This window comes from Colossoma macropomum, unplaced genomic scaffold (genome assembly GCF_904425465.1).
Source record: "Colossoma macropomum unplaced genomic scaffold, Colossoma_macropomum, whole genome shotgun sequence".
Lineage (NCBI taxonomy): Eukaryota > Metazoa > Chordata > Actinopteri > Characiformes > Serrasalmidae > Colossoma > Colossoma macropomum.
Window position 1 is genome coordinate 861,347 of NW_023494894.1, and position 16,803 is coordinate 878,149.

At 36.9% G+C, this 16,803-nt stretch overlaps 1 protein-coding gene across 1 annotated transcript; it reads left to right on the plus strand.

The window, feature by feature from the left end:
- Positions 1-1,348: 1,348 nt before the first annotated feature.
- LOC118800416 (receptor-type tyrosine-protein phosphatase H-like) lies at positions 1,349-16,489 on the plus strand. The gene is given in 14 exon segments (XM_036560622.1): positions 1,349-1,446; positions 4,358-4,624; positions 4,946-5,128; positions 6,095-6,260; positions 11,244-11,300; positions 11,393-11,474; positions 12,563-12,653; positions 12,805-12,872; positions 13,643-13,780; positions 15,260-15,359; positions 15,362-15,381; positions 15,644-15,804; positions 15,984-16,119; positions 16,277-16,489. Coding segments are annotated over 14 exon segments (1,749 nt in total). The 5' UTR covers positions 1,349-1,379.
- Positions 16,490-16,803: the final 314 nt, after the last annotated feature.

Sequence of the window (16,803 nt, forward strand, 5' to 3'; positions counted from 1 at the left end):
TCTTCAACAACTTGGATCCCAGCATTTCTCCAGGTTTTCCACATGGCGGTCTCTAAATCGTGCACTTAGCAATGTCAGTCATATCTCTCACAGCTACCACAGCAACCCAGATAAAGGAGGCAACAGCTGTAGAGGATGGCACTTGTGTGAAGAGACATGTGAGCAGCATTATCCACAATTGTGTTACCTGTCGCAAACTCCGCGGCAGACCTGAGATGCAGAAGATGGCTTATCTGCTGGCTGACCGTCTATCCATGGAACCTCCTTTCACTAATGTGGGCTGCGATGTGTTTGGTCCATGGGACATTGCTGCACGTCAGACAAGAAGCGGTTTAGCCCACAGCAAAAGATGGGCAGTGATATTCACCTGCATGGCTGTGAGAGCAGTTCACATAGAGGTCATCGAATCTCTTGACACGTCAAGCTTCATTAACGCTCTCCGCCACTTCCTCGCTGTAAGAGGTCCAGTGAAGCAGATCCGTTCGGACAGAGGAACAAACTTTGTTGGGGCATCTGCTGAACTCAAGATCCCATCAAACATCGAATTAGTTTCTGTCAAGAGGTACCTTGCAGGAAGAGGCTGTTCCTGGCTATTCAACCCTCCCCACGCTCCTCACATGGGCGGTTCATGGGAGAGGATGATAGGAATTGCTAAAAGAATCCTCAACTCAATGTTTCTCTAACTGGGGAACTCAAAGCTAATGCACAAAGTACTTACCACTCTGATGGCAGAAGTGGCTGCCATAATCAACGCCAGGCCTCTCATACCTGTGAGTACAGACCCAGATGATCCAGTCATACTTACGCCCACTACTCTCCTGACTCAGAAAGTAAGTGTCCCTTCAGCTCCTTCTGACGACTCTGGAACCAAAGACCTTTTCAAACGACAATGGCGCCAAGTACAGCACCTGGCTCAAACTTTCTGGAGCAGATGGTGGAAGCATTACCTTTCTTCTTTGCAGCCGAGGAGGAAATGGCAATCCACTCAGCCTAACATTGAGCCTGGAAGCATGGTACTTCTCAAAGATCAGCAGCTGGAAAGGAATGAATGGCCCTTGGGAATTGTCACCCAGGTCTTTCCCAGCAAGGATAATAATGTTCGCAAAGCTGAGATTAAGGTCTCCCGTCAGGGTGGGACTAAACTGTATCAGAGACCGTTGTCAGAATTAATTCTTCTTCTACCTGCTCACTAGGACCTATTATTCTCTAGTTCTTGTGTAATTCGAATGGCATTTAGTAATGCCAGACGGGGAGTGTGCTGTAACAGCCTGTTACATGTAGCGTTTTCCTACCACCTAGTGGCGGATTTTGGCATACAGGTTCTGGTGTCATCACACAGGAAGTAAAGGAACCAGGAAGTGTGTTTATTGTTCAGTTACATGCTGATAGACTTCTCCACAATCTGTTCGCATCTGCTATCATCTGTTGTCTTTCGTGGCATCGTCTGTATGTATATTCTTACTATAATGTTTACCCTTACTTATGTTTAGATATTTGTTGAGTTTATGCTGATTCTTTGCTATTTTGCTTAGTTGAATATAGCATCTGCAAGCAAGCTTCTATCATGCACTGATAACGTTAGCCTAGCTATTCAGTGTTACAGGGAGCAGCTTATTCATGTAATTGTCAATGATTAGAACACTCAACTAATTAGAGATGTATGTTTTATTCGTAGTTTCACAACTTCCAACGTCATTAAACCTGTGGACAACATTAACTGTCTTCAGAATCGTGATTTAAAGATGTTGACACTTGCTGTTAGTGCTCTCAGTCAGTAAGAGAGAAAGACAATTCAGAAAGTCACACTTATTGTATTTTATTTTTATCATTTTATTGCATCATTAATTTGTCCTCCCTTGTGTTCAATCCTTGCTAGTTTAGTTTTGTTTTTAACACACAGAAAAGTAAACCAGGAAATATCTGCATATTTAAGAAGAATATTTAAGTGTTATTTCAAGTGGTGTCAAATTTTTTATATCTTGTTTCGTGTTATGTCTAGTGGTGCCAAGGTTAATATGTACATATGTAAAGGGGATAAATGATTAATGCAATGCCACTACTTTTCTTATGGCATTAACACATTTTCCTAGTTTGACTCTTCAAACCATTAATGACTGTGACTGTTGTCCTCTTATTCAAATACAACTTTTAAATGGTACGTTCCAGAAAGTTCCCTGAATTTTATTTATCACAAGTTATCCACTAATGACTTTTGCCTTGTGACATGGTGCATTATCATGCTGGAAGTAGCCATGAGAGGATGGGTTAATTGTGGCCATGAAGAGATGTACATGGTCAGCAACAGTACTCAAATAGGTTGTGGCATTCAAACAATGATTGATCGCTATTAACAGGTCCAAAGTGACTTAAGAACAGGGTTGGGATAGCTACTCAAAAATTTGTAGTTAGCTACTTTGTAGCTACTTTCCCAAAATTTGTAGGTAGCTACAATTTAGCTACTTTTCCAGGAAAAGTAGTGGCTACTTTTTAGCTACTTTCAAAGCGTGATTGTGAGAAAGTTTGTGTATCTCCACCTGACACACTAAACAAGCCCAACTGAAAGTGTGAACAAGACACTGCAGTTAATCCTGTGCCAGAAAGAAACACACAACAAAAAGCTGCAAATGCACAAAAAAATCACCAAAAAGTAAGTTTAAGTGTAACCAACTCTTGCGAAAACTCACGGAAAACTTTCCCGAGATGCAAGAGAAGTGGCTATAGCTGAACAAAAACTTAAAGCAGAGCAAATTAAGTCTGCATTTTTGTTTATATTTTTTCATCTATACTAGTACATCAGCATATACTGAGACATATTTACAGCCAAGATGGTAAAATGGACATAAATGTTGTGGCACCCAAGGTGGTTTGATTTTTGTTGAAAGGACAAAATGTCTCTTCTTAATATTTTGGGTTGTCAAGCCCTGAGTTAAGCCTACTAGTAAGGGGTGATCAGTGCGTGGGGCCAGCACGTGACCATTTGCTCAAACTGTCCACGGCTCAGTAAGGATTGCACAATCGCCACTAGCCCCTTTAAGGTCTGCGTTCTATGGTTCATTTTTCACAGATTGCCTGAAGTCTGTAGCGAAATTGTAGTGAAAATTAGTGCTACAGCTACACAAAAATTTGTAGGTACTACAGCTATTAGCTACATTTCATAAAACTGTAGCAGCTACAGCTATTAGCAACAAAAATTTGTAGTTTACTACAAAAAGTAGTGCGCTACTTAGCTGCTCCCCGTCCCTGCTTAAGAAATATTCCCCACACCATTACACAACCTCCACCAACCTTGACTTTTGACACTAGACAGGTTGGGTCCATCGATTCATGCTGTTAGTGCCAAATTCTGACCCCACCATCTGTATGCCTCAGTGTTCTTGGCTAACCGAAGAGGAACCTGATGTGGTCGTCTGCTGTTGTAGCCTGTCTGCCTCAAGGTTTTGACATGTTCTGTATTCTGAGATCCTTTTCCTCTCAACACAATTGTACAGAGTGGCCTTTTGAGTTACCGTAGCTCTTCTATCATCTCAAACCAGTCTGGCCATTCCCTTTGAACCTCTCTCATCAACAAGGCATTTCCATTCGTAGAACTACTGCTCACTGAATGTTTTTTCTTTAATGTACCATTCACAGTAAATTCTAGTGACTAGAAAGAAATACTTAAACCAGCCCGTCTGAAACCAACAACCATGCCATGGTGAAAATCACTGAAAAAGAATGAGTATCAACCTTTTATATTTAAAACATTTTCAATTAGCTTAGTCTTCATTTTTTAAATTCTGTATGTCACCAAAATCTTTAATGATTTTTCATTTATTTATTTTAAGAACCAACAGCAGCCTTTTACATTTTATATTTTACAAACATCTTTGTTACATTTACCATAGTCTTCACTTTTGTATTCTTGTTTCTTGTTTCTAAGCTGAATTTAAATAAAAATGAAAAAAGTGTAAATTAGAGAAAATGAAAATGTTTCCCATTTTTCAAATTTGTCAAACACAATAATCACTAGTCTTTTATATTTACATACTTTTTTGGTTAAGCATGAATGAATGTATGATAAGATGTATGATATGCTGTTATTTTAAAAGACAATTGGGTGTTTTGCCCTCTTACACATTTCTCTCTTACATTGCCAGTCTTTAAATAAGAAAATGAAAAGGCTTCCTATTTTTAAAATTTATCAAACAGAATAATCATTTGTCTTTTACATTTACAAACTTTTTTTGATTAAGCATGAATTAATATAAGATGGATGATATGCTGTTATTTTAAGAGACAATTGGGTGTTTTGCTCTCTTTCAAGCTTCTCTCTTTCACTCTCTTTCTTTCTCTCTCTCTCTCTCTCTCTCTCTTTCAGCTCCATCCAATGTTGACAGGGTATCTGTAAAGAGTCGCAGTGAGACTGCATTAACAATAGAATGGAACAAAGTGAACAACAACAACATTTACAGTTACAGACTGACAGACTACAATGGAATAAACATCAGCATCAGTGGATCAGAGGGAGTTTCTGTAGTGACACACACAGTCTCCTCTCTTTCTCCTGGAACTAAATACTCCTTCACTCTGTACACTATATTGGAAGGAGTGGAGAGCAGTGGATACAACTTTACCAGTGTCACCAGTAAGTGTGGCCACTATTCTAGTGGGCTTTATTGAATTTAAATAAAAATCTGCCAGTCTTTAAACAAAGGTTTTTGTTTGTTTGTTTGTTTGTTTTTTTTAAAGCTAATTAGAGTAAATAAAATGTTTCCCATGTTTCAAATTTATCAAACAGAATAATTATTAGTCTTTTACATTTATAAACTTTTTTTGATTAAGCATGAATTAATGATAAGATGGATGATAAGCTGTTATTTTAAGAGACAATTGGGTGATTTGCCCTTTTTCAAACTTGCCTTTTTCACTCTCTTTCTTTCTCTCTCTCTCTCTCTCTCTCTTTCAGCTCCATCAAATGTTGACAGTGTGTTTGTAAGGTATCGCAGTGAGACTGCATTAACATTAGAATGGAACAAAGTGAACAACTTTTACAGTTACAGACTGACAGACTACAATGGAATAAATATCAACATCAGTGGATCAGAGGGAGATTCTGTAGTGACACACACACTCATCTTTTTCTCCTGGAGCTAAATACTCCTTCACTCTGTACACTGCATTTGAAGAGTGGAGAGCAGTGGATACACATGTACCAGTGTCACCAGTAAGTCCGAGAATACCTGGCATTAGTGAATTATAAAAATCTTAACAGAAGTTAAGACTGGTGTACAGATCATTTGAAAAACTACATCAGAGCAAAAAGAAAAGCAGTCTTGTTTTTCTTTTTCTTTCTTTTTACATTTAAATTCACAAGTACTGCATTGTAAACTATTTTGATTAATTTTAATGAAGTGAAATATAGAAAAAAGATTGTAATTTGGATATTACACATGCACTAAAGAGTTTAATCTTTAAATGTTTCTTGAATCTCTGTAGGCCATATAATTTTAAATACTGCTTCTGAAGAAGATGCAAGACCTCAAATGAAAACTGAGTCATGTACCTCACTGAAATGCATCAAGACACCTATGTACACTTTTTAACACCAGTGTCTCTAAATGTTTAATCACATCCTATCTTGGGAAAAATATAGTGAGATAATACATAACTGAAACAAGCTTTTTCATCTAGTCATGTTTGTACAACAATAGTTTGTTTCTTGGTTCAGAATCTTTGACATTTCAGATAGTCCTGGACTTTGGAATTCAGCTATTCACTGTGCACTGAGGACACAAATTACCTGCTTTGATTTCTTAGCCATGCAGATATTAGAGTGATCTGAACCCAAGAAATGCTAAAATAAAATAAGTGTTCAAGAAAAACATGAAATCAAACCAGTGAATTTTTTTTTGCTTTATGTCAATTATCATGCTGGGACAGTTTACTTCTGCTACACATCTTTTGTTAATATTGTTAATACTTGATCTCTCTCTAGTCCCTCTAATGCTAACCATGTCTCTATAAAAGACTGCAATGAAACTATGTTAACATTAGAACAGAACAAAGTCAACAACAAGAAATGCATTCTGTATAATTTTATTAGGGCTCTGTCTTTAATATGGCACTTCCTTGTATGTCACTCTGTTCCCAGTTCCAGCTACTGAAACTGATCTGCACTGTGAATATGCATCTGGAGGCTATGGTCTATTTCTGGTTTGGGGTCCTCCCGTTGGAGAGAGGACGTCTGTGCTGGTCAACATCAATGGCAAAAGTTTTAATGAGTCAGTATATAATATAAGAAAAACGAACATATACATTTTATAAATCCAAACTATCAAATAACTAATTCAGCTCAAAATTTATATTTTTCCAGGAGTCATAGCAGGTGTTCTGGTGTTCCTACTCTTGGTCATTCTCATCCTTTGTATTGGTATTTTTATATGGTGTTGCCAGCCAGAGCTTTTCAGGTGTGTGTTACACACTCAGATTACACATGCTTAACACTGTCTCAGGAAAAGGGATTTTGCATGTTGAATTACTATGCTGCCTGGGCTCAGCTTGCTGAAAGTAACTTCACTAGCTGCTAGCTCACTTGTAGACAATAAGTAAATTCATAAGCAGTTTGTTTCCTTTTGTTTGCCTTTCCACTTTGTGATTAACACTTTGTGGTTCAGGTGCTGATCTGGTCATGGACAATTTCAGTGGAGGTTTATCTGAATATAAAAGCTGTTAACTCCTTACTAAGTTTACTAATCTCACGTGTTGTGTAACCGGTGAACACTGATACCACCACCACCACCACCACCGATGGAAAACGAAACTCTGCAATGTGTTTTTTTGTATTATTGACTTTTAGTATTGGTTAGCGAGTCCCTGCTTCTTCTCTGCTCTCCTCACCTCTTCACATGACAAAAATCAAATGGACGACAAAACGTATAGCAAAGATAGCAATATAGCATACGATAATTAGAATTGAAAAACAACAGTTAATTAACGAAAATAATTACTTGTCTTTGTATACAAACAAGGATAGGCTCCAGCACCCCACCGCGACCCAGAAGGATAAGCGGTTTAGATGATGTACGTATGTATGTATGTATGTATACAGACAAGATGGGCCCAGTAATGGTGTAATTTTACTACTGTGAGCCAAGATTCAGCCTTAGAATTTTTCCAGGGTATGATCTTATAGATGGTTTATATTGCCCATTAATGGACTAGTTTTGTTGCAATTTTCAGCACTTTACCTACTTGTTTTATGTTAAAGGATATTAAATATTGCACTTAAAAGGAATGTTTCCATTACATGGCATTGGAGTTATCTGCTTTTGCCAAAAAAAAAAAAAAAATCGATAAAGTTTGAATTTTGTAAATTATCTATATTTTGTTGAGTTAATCTAAACAACCCAACCGCAGTTTGATTGATATTACCTGGAATGGCCAATAAAATAACATGATTTATGAGAATTCATTACAATGGAGATATGTTTTTGCAAATGAATAATTAGATTTGTTCTTTATTTTGATTCTAAAACTACTACTACTACTACTACTACTAATAATAATATTTTTTTACATTATTGACTATTATTATTATTATTATTATTATTGTTGTTGTTGTTGTTGTTGTAATTGTAAAGTAAATCATTCAATAATAATTCAAGATTGAATATATAATAATAATAATAATTATTATTATTATTATTATTATTATTATTATACTAAGGTTTAGCATAACACACAACCTGAGCACTGGTGAAGCTGCTCTTATTGCTCTAAATACAGCTGACTTGTGTACCTGAATAGAGACTCCCACCAGGTTTTGGAATGACCCTGTAGAAAAATATCTCGGTGCCAGACACAAAGTAGAACTCATGGCTCCATTTCTGTCTGTGTTGTGTGCAGCTAGGAGGTCTGTGATCTTTTCTATCTCCAATTGACGAAAACAGGTATAATCTATCCTGCAGATGTGGTTACCGTCAAAAAACGAGAAAAAAATCTCATAATATTTCGCGAAAAATGTCATACTATTTCTAGAAAAAAGTCATACTATTTCGAGAAAAAATCATACTATTTCGAGAAAAAAAAGTCATACTATTTTGAGAAAAAAGTCCTAATATTGTGGCCAAAGGCTTTTCAAAGGGAAGCCAGCATCTCCTCATGTCTAAATAAGGGGCATTGAGGAGTTGGTGGAGTTATAGTTTCTTATCGATTTCACCCATAATGAACTACTCAGTCTCCCTGTCTCTCCTGGCACATCAGCACCAGCCTGTTAGTATAAGAACCAGCTGAAACGGCTGAGCAGGAAACTGTGTTTATTTAGAATAAAGAACCAGACGGACTCAGAGGAAACTGTCTGTCTGTCTTGTTGAAGGAGAATCACAGACAGGGTCGTCTACATGGCTATCAGTGGCTACATCTCTGAGCCATTCAAAGAGGGCATGAAGTTTCACAGACAGTGAGAATGATAATCAAAATGATCAATCCACAAGCAGACAGGAGTGAGTAGAACTCCGGCGCCAGAACAGCAACCGAGACCCCAATGTGTTATGGCAGCCCCCTACAGTTATCCCACTTTATCCTTGAAATAGTAAGACTTTTTTTCTCGAAATAGTACGACTTTTTTTCTCAAAATAATACGGCTTTTTTCTCAAAATAGTAAGACTTTTTTTCTCACGACTTTATTCTCGAAATAGTACGACTCTTTTTCTCAAAATAATACGGCTTTTTTCTCAAAATAGTAAGACTTTTTTTCTCACGACTTTATTCTCGAAATAGTACAACTTTATTCCCGAAGTCTACTTTTTATTTTTATTAACAGTGGCCCTAAAGCGCTGTTGTACCACTGATCATTGATGAATTGAGTAAAGGGGTAAACAAATTATGCAGGGAAAAAGATGGACTTCAATCTCTAATACACTGTCTGTAGTCACATGGATTCAGTGACATGCAAATTCTGGATGGAGAGCAGGAAGTGAAAAGTACAATGAACAAGATGGAGGCAAACCCATACTGTGCTAGTTTAGACAATATCAGAGAACTTGTAGAGAGAAGAATCACCACTCTGCAATGTCTTCCGGTTTTCTCAAACGCTAGAGGGCGCTCCCGAGTGAGTCCAATATGAATGGGTTGATATGGAGCATTTGAGCAAAATCATAGTGTTTAAATGCTTAAACATTTTTAATTTAAAAGAATATAATTTCCTGAACACTGAATAGCATAAAACATTTTAACACTGCTGTTATATTTTTAAGATCTTTTAAACTCGAGTTATATGAGTTTAAAACGCCACCTCATGTACGTTCATGACGTCTGTGAGCACAAACAGCCAATGAGCTGCTCCGCTAGCAATCAATCATCATGCTCTAGCAGTAATGCCCACCTTCTGCTGCCCAAAAGTCATTTGCTGTAGAAAAAAGGAAACATATAGGTAAGATTTCTTTGTTTTGGTGAAATACATCCTTCTACTTTATAAAATTAAAGAAACGTTCTGGGCAAATGATTAGAAATTATTTTAACTTTTCGTTTTTAGCTATTGAGCACCATTTACTCCCATTCATTGAGGACTCCCTTGCGGGCGCACTCTGCTGTTCAGCAGTCCTGTTTTTGATATAACGGGGGGAATAGGAAGTGGCCAGGCTCCTCATAAACCAGCTCTGACAGTATTACAAGAGAAAAATATAAACAGAAAATTACAAAATATGTTGGGCGTGATCCTTATGAAGAGGAGCGTTTTTCAGCTGAATTGAAAGACTTGCTTGCTATTGAGGCAGCAGATATAAGCAACTTGTATGTTCACCTGTCTTGTGTAACTGTTAACCCTGATTTAAGTGTAAGTGGTGTTGTTTGTAGCTTTTAAATCTATCACCTGTGCACACCCACAGATGAACTGTGCAAAATATATTTTTGCCGGCATATTTTTGCTGGCAATATCTTGTGCTAAAAGATGTAGTAAAATATGTAAAGAAATATATACTAACATTATAGCAACACTATAAGTTATAAATAAATATAAATAAAAGTACCTGTGACAAGCTATAAGTCCTTATCAGTCAAGAACCTGAAGCAGATGGATGGCTGTAGGAAGAGGACACATTTAGTCAAAGTTCTAAATATTATTTTTAATAACTAAAACAGATACAGACATATTTATGTCAACAACTAACTGCATTTGTATAAGCAGAGAAGCCTCCCAAATCCAGTAAAGGCATTGCTTCCAAACCTGAGAAATACATGCAGACAGGGTGTGTTTCCTAGCCTCTGCGTGTAAACCAGGAGCAGGGTGGACAATGTACACAACTTCTGTACTTAAGTAAAAGCAGAAATGCTCATGGTAAAATATTACTTGAGCAAGGTAGTCGATCATTAGTTGTACTTGCTTTTAAATTTAACTTAACTTAAGTATCAGAAGTAAAAGAACTGTAAGTTATTAAAGAAGTTCTATAACTTGGATGAATATTACAAATAGGAGACCTGTGTGGCTACAGACATGAACAGTTAACTCTAATGCCTGCAGCCACACAGGCCTCCTTAACAGAAAGAAATCTGCAATAATTCCACTTCTTTTACTAATGAAAATTTGATGAAATACATTTGAAATTAAATTGAAATCAAAACGGAACTTTACCTTTGTTAGTTCATGTTTACTTTAATCGTCATAGTCATATTAATTAATCACATGACAATTATTATTTTACCATTCTAAATTTGACCATCAACAAAATATGATACAGTGCAACTGCTGATAATGAACCCAGGAACATATATTGTGGTGTTTACTGGTAGCGTGAAGCCTGTCGTTGGTTAGTGGTAAACAAAGTGCAGATATGTTTTCATTTTCAACCTGTTCTTAATAAAGAGCTAAAGTCTGAGAAGAGAAAAAGGTTTCACCTGACTCTTCTTCAGAGCGCCGCCACAGTGTATATAAACCTGGTGATTTTTCACGTTCTTAAAATGTAGAATTAGTAAAAATTAGACAACAGGCACAATCTGATACCTACTGCCTCATATGAGACAAAAGTGAAAAAGGAGGAGGCAGGAGAAGAGAAGGAGATTTAAGAGAAAAAAAGGGAAAGGGGACATCCCAAACTCCCCAGCACCAATACAGGCTATATTATGGAGAAGAATTTTGTATAATTATAACATTAAAACATATGTGTAATTTTTTACCTCAGTTGTCTTAGGTTGTTTAAAGCTAATTATCTCAGGACATTTTCCAAGAAATCAAAAACTGACCAACATTTTCTAAAATGTATGTATTTCAGTGTCTTAAGAAAGTCAAAATCCTCTGTAAAGCCCAAACTATCAAGTGGCAAATACAAGTAAGTATGAAGCTGTACACTAGTTATTTAATGTATATGTCTTCCATTATTTTGTTGGATTACCTATTATTAAACTATTTCATTTTTTTCAGGCCAGTTTCCCTAAAAGAGTTTCCAAAACACTTCAACTCCATGAGTCGTGATGAGAACCATGGTTTCAAAATGGAATTTGAGGTACAGTTACAGTGTATGTGTTGGGGTGTGTGTGTGTGTGTGTGTGTGTGTGTGTGTGTGTGTGTGCATTTGTTTTTATCAAACACAATTAGTATATCATAACTTTTTATTGTATGTATTTGTATGGTACAAACCTTCACAAGGCAAATGGAAATTATATCTTAGTATGCTGAACAACAATCAGAACAAACTTTCCACATGGAAAGTTTCCTCTATGCTTGAGAGAAATTATTTTAGAAATCATTTCTGCCAAATGGATAAAATTGTAAGTATATAAATTTTCTCATCATAAAAAGAAAATTTATGTGCTATATATATTTAACTATGCCATTTTTAATATTTAAGTACATGCCAATATATGCATATAATATATCATGACATCAGTATATTGAAACATATTGTGATGGCATGGTGAAGAAGAGTGAAATTAAGCCATAATTTATGCTTGAAAATTGTTTTTATTAAATTAACAAGGGAGAAAGCCCACTTAACAATCAGGCGGGATAGCAGGGAGGTCACTTTTAGCCATAGGACTCCACTCAGTGGTAGTCACTTAAACCATCTAACTAAACCCACATCCCTAAACAGAATAACACAAGTAACACATACCCACAACTTAAAGTAACATACAACAACAACAACAAACAACAACAGTAAGTCCCTTTTACTGGAACCTGTTGAATTACTTCAAATGTCCATTTGTATAACAAAGTTTCTACACTGACCAGAGGCAGTGCACCCTATGGCAGTCGCTATAATATTCACATTTTAGATAAAGTATAATGTATATAATAGTCTTCTTTTTTTATATTTACACATATGTGAAACATATATGGAACTTACATATATGGAACAAACATATTTTGAAAATATATGCAAATAAATTTCTTTTGCATGTGCTCTTCTGTAGTGTTAATACTACTTCTTTCTCTAATGTGCTTCATTCTTGTGTTGCGCAAGATCATTGCTGTGCTACATGAATGTTAAATAAAAATATCACCTTTCTTTCATTGTAGACACAACAAGCTCACATTTTAAGATAGTGATACTGTTTATTGTTATGTTGTTGCTGTCGCTGTTGCTTACAGGAGTTAAGTGTAGTGGGTGCTATGCAGAGCCATACAGCTGCTCTCCTACCTGAAAACAAGAGCAAGAACCGATTCCCCAGTGTATTGGCCTGTGAGTGTTAATCAAACACATGTACACACACACACACACATAAACATATACAGAATACAAAAAAAAAAACAATTAAGAAACAAGATAAAGTATTTTTTGTTAATTCCAACTTTTTTTTCCTCTCTTCCTCCTTCATTCTTACTCCCTGTAGATGATTCATCTCGTGTAAAGCTCACTGTGCAAAATGGATCTGATTACATCAATGCTAGCTACATCCCAGTAAGTCTTTGTCAAACACAATTTGTATATCATAGATTTTTATTGTATGATTTTATATTCTCCCTAATTTTAGTGGCCACTCTTTGGAAACAACAATTAAAAAGACATCTCCTCAATATCTCAGTTGTTTCTCTTGGACAACAATGATTTAAAACAGAAAGAGAAAGTGAGACTTTTGCTTAAGTCTCATCTTGAGTTTTAGTAGAGATCTCAGTAAATTTACACATTGTGCTCAGAATTATCTTCAACTGAAATCTCATCTCTCATCTCTTCTATATGTCACATCTACTTCCTGTCTAAGGAATTTTAGAAGAATCACCATTAAGTCTCCTGAGCTATCAAAGAAGAACATTTGAGCAATATAAACATTCTCTGGTCAATTTTACTTGCTAGCTAGATTCCCCCATCACACACAATGCTGAAATTTGTGAAGGCTAGCATGTGCTGCCTCTGAGACATGTATAGCTCCACACCTATAATCTGTTTAACTGGCCTCTAGTGCAAAGTCATAGGACAGCTGAAGGCACTTAGAAGAAAATACTAATTGCTAATTGTTTTAACAGATACTGCATTAGGTGGCATCCTACCCACCTAGAGAGGGCGAGGCCAATTTTGCTATCTTGGTCCCCCAGTCACGGACGGCTGTGGCATCACTGGGGAATGAATTCACAGTCTTCAAATGATGGGGCCAAAACTCAAATGGTTGCGCCCCTCAGGAGCACAATGTTTTGTAGTGAATGTTTCATGATACATATGTGTGTGTGCGTTAGGGATATGCTAGTACCAGAAAGCACTACATAGCTGCTCAGGGTCCTCTTGCCTCCACTGTCTCTGATTTCTGGAAAATGGTGTGGGAGCAGAAGTCTCAGGCCATTGTCATGCTGATCAACTGTATGGAGAGTGGAAAGGTATGTTTGTGAGAATACAGAGCAAAAACACCATGTACAAACACCACTTTAATGTACAAACCCAAATCAATGAATCAATCAATGAATCAATCAACCTTTATTTAATATCAGAGAACATTGAGGTTGACCCTCATTTACAATGTTGCCGAGTTAATACAGAACAAGGGATTGATAATTTGTAACTGTGTGTAAGGGATTGATAATGTGTAAATCCATTTGGACATTTTGTAAAAAGCAATAAAAACAGGAATCTGTGATTTGTTAATTCTCTAGAACATTTGTTTAACTGACAAAAGTACAAAGAATACATACAAGACCTCAGCTACTCAACAGTCTGGTCGTTATTGTCTGATTCTCTTCTTCATGATGCAGCTTACATTTTCAATAGAAGACAGATCTGGGCTGCAGGCAGGCCAGTCAAACACATGCACCCTGTGTCTATGAAGCCACACTGTTGTAGCATGTGCAGAGTGAGGCCTGGCATTTCTTACTGAAACAACGAGGGACGTCCTGGGAAAAGATGTCGTCCTGATGGCAGTATATGTCTCTCTAAAATCACAATATACGCCTCCATGTCAATGGTACTTTCATACATGTGCAAGTCACCCATGCCGTGGGCACTTATGCACCCCAATACTATGACAGATGTTGGCTTTTGCACCTTTCGCTGATGAAAGTCTGAATGATCCCTTTTGTTTTTGCCTCAGAGAACTCAACCTCTGTTTTCCCCAAAAACAAGATGAAACATGGACTCATCTAACCACAACACACATCTGAGATGAGCTCAGGCCTAGAGAACTCGGCAGCATTTCTACATAGAATTAATGTACAGCTTTTTTCTTGCATAATAATTTCAAGCTGCATTTCTTGATTTTGTTGAGTGACAACGGTTTTCCATACTCCTAAGCCCATGTGGTTATATTTAACACAGTAGCATGATGGTTTCTCATGCAGTTGCAATCAGAGAGCTTGAAGGTCACAAACATTCAACAGTGGTTTCCGGCCTTGCCCTACACGGACTGAGATTTATATATATTTTTTGTACCCAGTCATGATGCTCTCACCTGCTTATTGTGGAATTCACCTGCTCTTTGTGGAATGTTTCAAAACAGTGTAACTTGAATCTTCTTTCACTCTTATTTTGCCTCTGTCCCAACTTTGAGTGTGTTGCAGGCATCAAATTCAAAATGTGTTTATATTTACAAAATACAATCAAGTTCATCAGCCAAAACATTAAAAGTAATTTCTTTGTACTTTTGTCAGTTAAATAAAGGTTCAAGAGAATTAATAAATCACACGTACTTGTTTTTATTGCATTTCACAAAATGTCCCAACTTTTCTGGAAATGATATTTGTAGATACATAAATGCTCTTGTAGTTCCTCAGGCATTCAATAATTATGTATATAAATTATATGGATCTATGAAGTATTATTTTTGACTGCTACAGTATTCTTTAGTCCCTGCTCTTTCTCTGCAGGTTATGTGTAAACAGTACTGGCCCCTGGACTGCACTCTCTGTACATATGGCAATCTGCTGGTCACTGTCAAATCAGAGAAAAAAGAGAAAAGCTGGATTCTGCAGAATTTGTAGTGAGGAATGTAGGTTCAAAACTTTAAAGCACTACAAAATAAAGCCTATCATTTATGTACACTTCATTAATTTGGACTAGAGAATTGCCTAAAAATGTTCTAAGAAATAGAAATATTAATAGGTATGGCCTTATTTTCAATTCAAGAAAGACAAAACATTTAATTTCAAAACATGATATTTAAATATTGAATAGTTACTTTTTCTAAAAAATCTTCCAACTTTCTGTGTAATTGTGTGTGTGTGTGTGTGTGTGTGTGTGTGTGTGTGTAGTTGGTCACCTCTGACGAGCGAAGAGTGAAACACCTCCATTTCACAGCGTGGCCCAATGGTGGAGTTCCCAGGAGAATAAATGAGTTGATCCAGTTCTGTGGGATTGTCTGCAGGCATAAAGAGAGCTTCTCATTCACAGGACCTTCAGTAGTACACTGCAGGTAAGCACCTCACATTTTATCATAGTACATTGCCAGTGAAGACTCCACTTTTACAGCACCTCCAGTATACTATAGGTAAACACATCACAACCTACTGTAGTGCGCTGCACACAAACAATACAACCGCAGTTATATGGTATAATAGTGTAATCATCTTGTGTCGGGGTGTGTGTCTGCAGTGCTGGAGTGGACAGGACGGGTACTCTGATCGCCCTGGATATGTTACTGCAGCAACTAGAGAATGAGGAAGCAGTCAGTGTTGCAGCCTGTGTACATCACATGAGACTCAGCCGGCCTCACATGGTGCAGACTGAGGTACAGTCGGTTATCAGTACCAAACAATGAGGAGACATTAGCAGTAGCCATATGCACATTATATGAAATGCACACATAGTGAGCCCCTTGTCTGCAGTAAAGTTTGGTCTTGCCCATATGCTTCTGTAACACTGTTCTCCATCACTTTCTACCTTAGTCTCAGTATGTGTTCCTGCATCAGTGCATCATGGATTCTCTGCAGCCCATAGAGGATTTCGTCCAAGAGCATGTATATGAAAATCCAGATGTCTATGAAAATCCAGATGTCTATGAAAATACAGATATCTATGAAAATACAGATATTTATGAAAACAGAGAAATGGCCAATGCTAATGCTATGGTCCTAAGATCATATAAGACAGCCAGCTAAGGAAAATAAAAAAATGTGCACAATCATTATTACAAACAAGCATCTTATTTCCCTGCAAACTGTTACCCATTACAGTTGTACAGATTTAGTCACTGTTGTCAGTACATGCAGTTCTTATTAGACCCTTAGCCAACATGAGCTCAATATCATCATCATTAAGCCAGTGGTTGACCCATATAAATATTTTTGTCCTATTGTGCTGGCTACATGGCAAAAAAGAACAAAAAACAAATGAGAAGCTCCAAACAAATACTGTCATATTTAGCTGGGTGTATTGCTAATCCTATAAAGGAAGAAAAAAGATTTAATAAATT